Source organism: Gavialis gangeticus, unplaced genomic scaffold (assembly GCF_001723915.1).
Source record: "Gavialis gangeticus isolate Ggan-Ray unplaced genomic scaffold, GavGan_comp1, whole genome shotgun sequence".
NCBI classification, from domain to species: domain Eukaryota; kingdom Metazoa; phylum Chordata; order Crocodylia; family Gavialidae; genus Gavialis; species Gavialis gangeticus.
In genome coordinates this window covers 56,251,935-56,256,245 of record NW_017728993.1, presented here as the reverse complement: position 1 = coordinate 56,256,245, position 4,311 = coordinate 56,251,935, and the positions used below count along the sequence as shown (strand labels likewise).

The following is a 4,311-nucleotide window of genomic DNA, read 5'->3' as shown; positions in this document are numbered from 1 at the left end:
TGTTCCTCCTCGCATCACTCCTCTCTGCTGTGGAGCCTGCTGCTCCAAAGCATTTGAGCCTACCCATGCCCCAAAGGAGTTGGCAACTGGCAGGTCACTGGGGGAAAGAGACTTCTGACCCACAGATGACTGGGCCACAAGTTCCAGTCTGTGTCACAGTAAGGGTGCCGCCCTGTGGTCAAATGGAGGGGCAAGGTCTGTTTAGAAGAAAGCCAACAAACACAAAGGGTTTCGACTGTCACATCCTTTCTCAGATTTTACTCGATAAGAGTGTTGTTTGCATAAGTATGGCAGGATTTGGCCCAAAATCACTTTCTACAGTTCAGAAACCTTTTAAGCTGTGTGGTCTGTTTTGAGTTTGTAATGAAATCCTAAACCAAGAAAGTTTTGTATACTTGGTTGGGAACTCTGTGTGAAGCTCTGCTCCTGCCATTCACAGTTGCTCCCGCCACTCAGTCTAACCAAGCAATATTGCTGCTCTCAAACTACTCTTTGTGGCCAGAAATTGGATGGTGTTCCATGTCAGAAAAGGAAGTGGAAGAAGCTTTAGATTAAATAGGGGAAAATATGTCAAATAGTAAGCCAGTGGAGGATTAAAAACCATTTTCTTCAACAGAAAAAGAGAAGTAGTATGATCAAAGCATATCATAGGGTGTCAGGCAATATAGATTTTATACCTAGATCAGTCATTTATATTTGGTGTAATTCTGGACAAAATAGTTAATATGTAGTTGCCCCAATTTCCCCACTTTTAAAATGGAGCTGATGACATATGGCTGTATCACAAGGTGTGTTGTAATACTTATGCAAGGTTATTTGAGATTCTTGGTTGCAAAGTGGTTCCCTCACTCCCCCCGCTCTTTCTCTCTTTCCTCCCCTCTTGTCTTTTGTATTTTAATTTCTCTCTCCTTATTATACTGTTTTCTGCACAACCTTTTACAACATCTAAAGTGAGCTTCAGCTCATTAAAAATACATACACACACACCTACTTTGGTTAGATCATAAGGTACTAATCTACCCTGCCTTTTACCCAAAAATGTGAAGCAGCATTAATATTTTAGCTTACTTCTTGCACAGTCTCACACTGTGCCCCTTTCCATTATGCAGCCACTGGCATAATAGACCTTAACTTCAGTTAAAGAGGAAAGGATTTACAATACAAGGGCACAAGTCTGGGCTCAAAAATAAATTATTTTGTGGGACTTTGACTGGTCACTTAAGCCAACATTATTAAAGTAGCTGTTAACTGTGAGCGTCTCAATTTTTGGGTATTAAACTTTAGAATCCCAAGTCCTAAGAAATCTGTTTCCTTAGTGCTTCATTGAACTGAAGTGCTAAGCATCTCAAGCTGGGTACATAAAATTAGAGGCTTTTATAAAAAATAGTTTGCTTTCTCTCCATGTTATCTGTCAATAGAATAATGGTATTTTAATGTCTCTCAAGGCCTTTGAAGGCTAAAATGTTACTATCTTCTTGAACTAGGAATGTCAGAACAGGCTGTCCTTCAGGTTTTCCTGGCTCATTAGAGCTTGGTATAGAACAGGGGTATTCAACCTCCAGCCCACAGGCCCAGTCTGGCCCACAGAGCCATAACATCCAGCCCACAGGGCTCCCCCATGGGTTGGACATTTGGCAGCAGGGAGCAGTGGAAGCTCCACATGGCTGGATCCAGCCTGCCTGTGCAGAGGGATATGGGCTAGGCCATCCTCTGTAAGTCCAGATCGGGCCAGGCTTGTCCCTCCTCCCCACAACATGTCTGGATTAGGATCCGGCAGTTGCCCCACCCCCCACATCCGGATCAGGGCCACTCTTCCCTTCCCCTCCCCCACACATCTGGATTGGGGTTGGCTTTGGCTCAAACTGCCCTCTCCCCATGTGTCCAGATTGGGACTGGGACCAGGACTGGCTGCTTTCCCCCCATGCATCCAGATTGGGGCCACTCGTTAGGGCTCTGCCCTGGGCATACAAATCATAGTTGGGCTGTGCAACCCCTCACAGCTAGATCTGCCTTGGGAGGGACCTGGTGATGCCCATCCAACCTGCGGGATGAGAAAGCTGAGCACCACTGATATAGAAAATCTGTGTGTGCCCGTATTAAACATTCCACTTTAAAGCATTTGTGTATGCTGATAATAAACCTTGTCTGTTTAGGCTAGATCCATCCGTATATTAAAGCACCATTTTGCCAATATCACTAAGGAGTAAAGGCTTCTAGTAGTGGACAGCCTTTCTTGTTCACCCCATCTCAGAAAGGATATTCTATAATAAGAAAAGGTACAGAGAAGAGCAATGAAGATTATATGGAATATGGAGTGGCAACCATGTGAGAAGAGGCTCACAAAGTCTTGGAAAAGAGTGACTGAAGATAATACGGTGTCAGTGAAATCATTAATAGAAAAAGTGAACAGGGAGCTGTTATTTACTGTCTCCTGATACAAAAATTTAGGGCCACCTCACTGAATTATCCAGCAGCAGGTTTAAAACAACCAAAAGGAAGTACTTTTTCACACCCAATTAATTTGTGAAACACATCACCACAGGATGTTGTGGAGGCCAGGAGTATAACCAAGTTCAGAAAAACTACCCTGTATAACTTTGTCAATCTGGGGCTGTTAGTCATAGGACTTAGGGATGTACATATGCATCATGGTAGAGGATGCATTACTCTATCCTGTTTCTTCTGCTCTTCCTCTCAAACATCTGCTACTTGCCACTTGTGGAGACAGTGTTCTGGAATAGTTGGACCGCTGCTCTGACCGATATGGTAACTGTTACATTCTTATGCATCATATCTATACACAATAATGGGAATTATTCATGCGTGTCTGTGGGAAAGCAAGGTGAGAGACTGACAAACCTCAAAAGCTGTACCAACTGCTTAGCTGAAGTTTATCAACTCAAATAGGCATTTCTTGCGTGTGTTACACCAAGAGAGAAACACTGCAAAGATTGGCCCAAGTGTAGCAATTAGAAAGGAATGCAAAAAAGTACAAAGTGATAAAAGCCAGTTTGATTTGTGTTTTGTGGAAAGGTTGTGCTTGGAGTAGGATGTTTGTGTTTTGCTTCTGTCTCCTATACTTTGTTTGCCATAATACTGGATCAAATTGGAGGATTTTGATACAGCTAAAAATAGTTATGATTCTCCTAGGTTTTGCATCATGAGGATACAATTCAGTACTCATTCACTAATTTTGATCAGAAATTAAGAGTGGTAAAATGTGTGTAAGTGAGATTAGACCATGATTACGTAAAAATGCCCCCAGATCAGAATTCCTTGCTCGCTAATAGCAGAGGTAATATATTCATCTTCTTTACACAGGGTTGAATGACAAATGTTGCTGTTATAAAGATGGAATATGACCAGATTTTTTCAATGTATTTCTTTTCAGTGCAATAGCCTCACTCTTGAGAGCCTGGCTTGATCCGTGTTCTGAAGACTTCAGAGAACCACCGGATTACGTGTGTTTGCATAAACTGCTGGATTACCTTAAAAGAATCATGCCTGGCTCTGACACAGAGAAAAGGGCACAAAATCTCCTGAAGCAGTTTCAGAAGCAAGAAGTAGAAAATGAGAGTAAGTTATATTTTTTTCCCAAGCTATCACTGCCTAATCTTCCAAACCGCACTAAAGAATTACAGTTTTTTGGGTAAATGTTACCAGCAGTTATATTAACAGGGCCTAATTCTGATATCACTTATAGGATCAGGCCCTGTAGACTTTTTGGTTTTTTAGCTGTGTCCCTCTTGAATCTCTCATGGGAGTATAGGTAAAGAGTAGGTTGAAATACAATATGCAGTGTGAAATCACAGGCCTGATAATGCTGATTGGAAACTGGGAGTGTTGGCATTTCTGAGAATTTTGCCAGTGCACAAGAGTCAGAGCAGCAGCCAAGAGGCAAATTGCCTTTGAATTTTCAGTGCCTTTGAAGTATGGCCAAAGCTGCTCTCTACCTAGCTCTCTCCTTTAAAAAGATAAAAGTCTCATCAGATGTTACTGTACTTTGACCAAAGGCAGCTTGAGGCAAAAGCCTTTTTGTCATGATGCTTCTCTTCCTAGTTACTACCATGTCACAGGAAGTGTGTGTGGCTGTTTTTTCCTATTTGAGTGATGGGTTGCTGACATCCAAGGACAGAGGAAAAACTTACATTACCAGGTCAAAGACCTGCTAAAACAATAGTGAGCTGTAGAAATACAAAAATGCTATGAACAGTGTCAACTTGACACATGGTCCTTAGCCCAGTTAGAAACTTTCCTGTGGCACAATAACTTTCTGGTTATGCTTCTCGGAACTTATGCAATGTGTGAACT

At 42.1% G+C, this 4,311-nt stretch overlaps 1 protein-coding gene across 2 annotated transcripts in view; it reads left to right on the top strand.

Moving 5' to 3' along the window:
- The window catches only part of RGL1 (ral guanine nucleotide dissociation stimulator like 1), a 146,796-nt gene that overhangs the window by 76,094 nt on the left and 66,391 nt on the right, over window positions 1–4,311 (top strand). For both annotated transcript variants that reach the window (XM_019501744.1, XM_019501743.1), the window contains exon 5: window positions 3,392–3,576. In XM_019501744.1, the coding sequence (XP_019357289.1) occupies window positions 3,392–3,576 (185 nt within the window). The remainder of the gene's footprint in view (window positions 1–3,391; window positions 3,577–4,311) is intronic.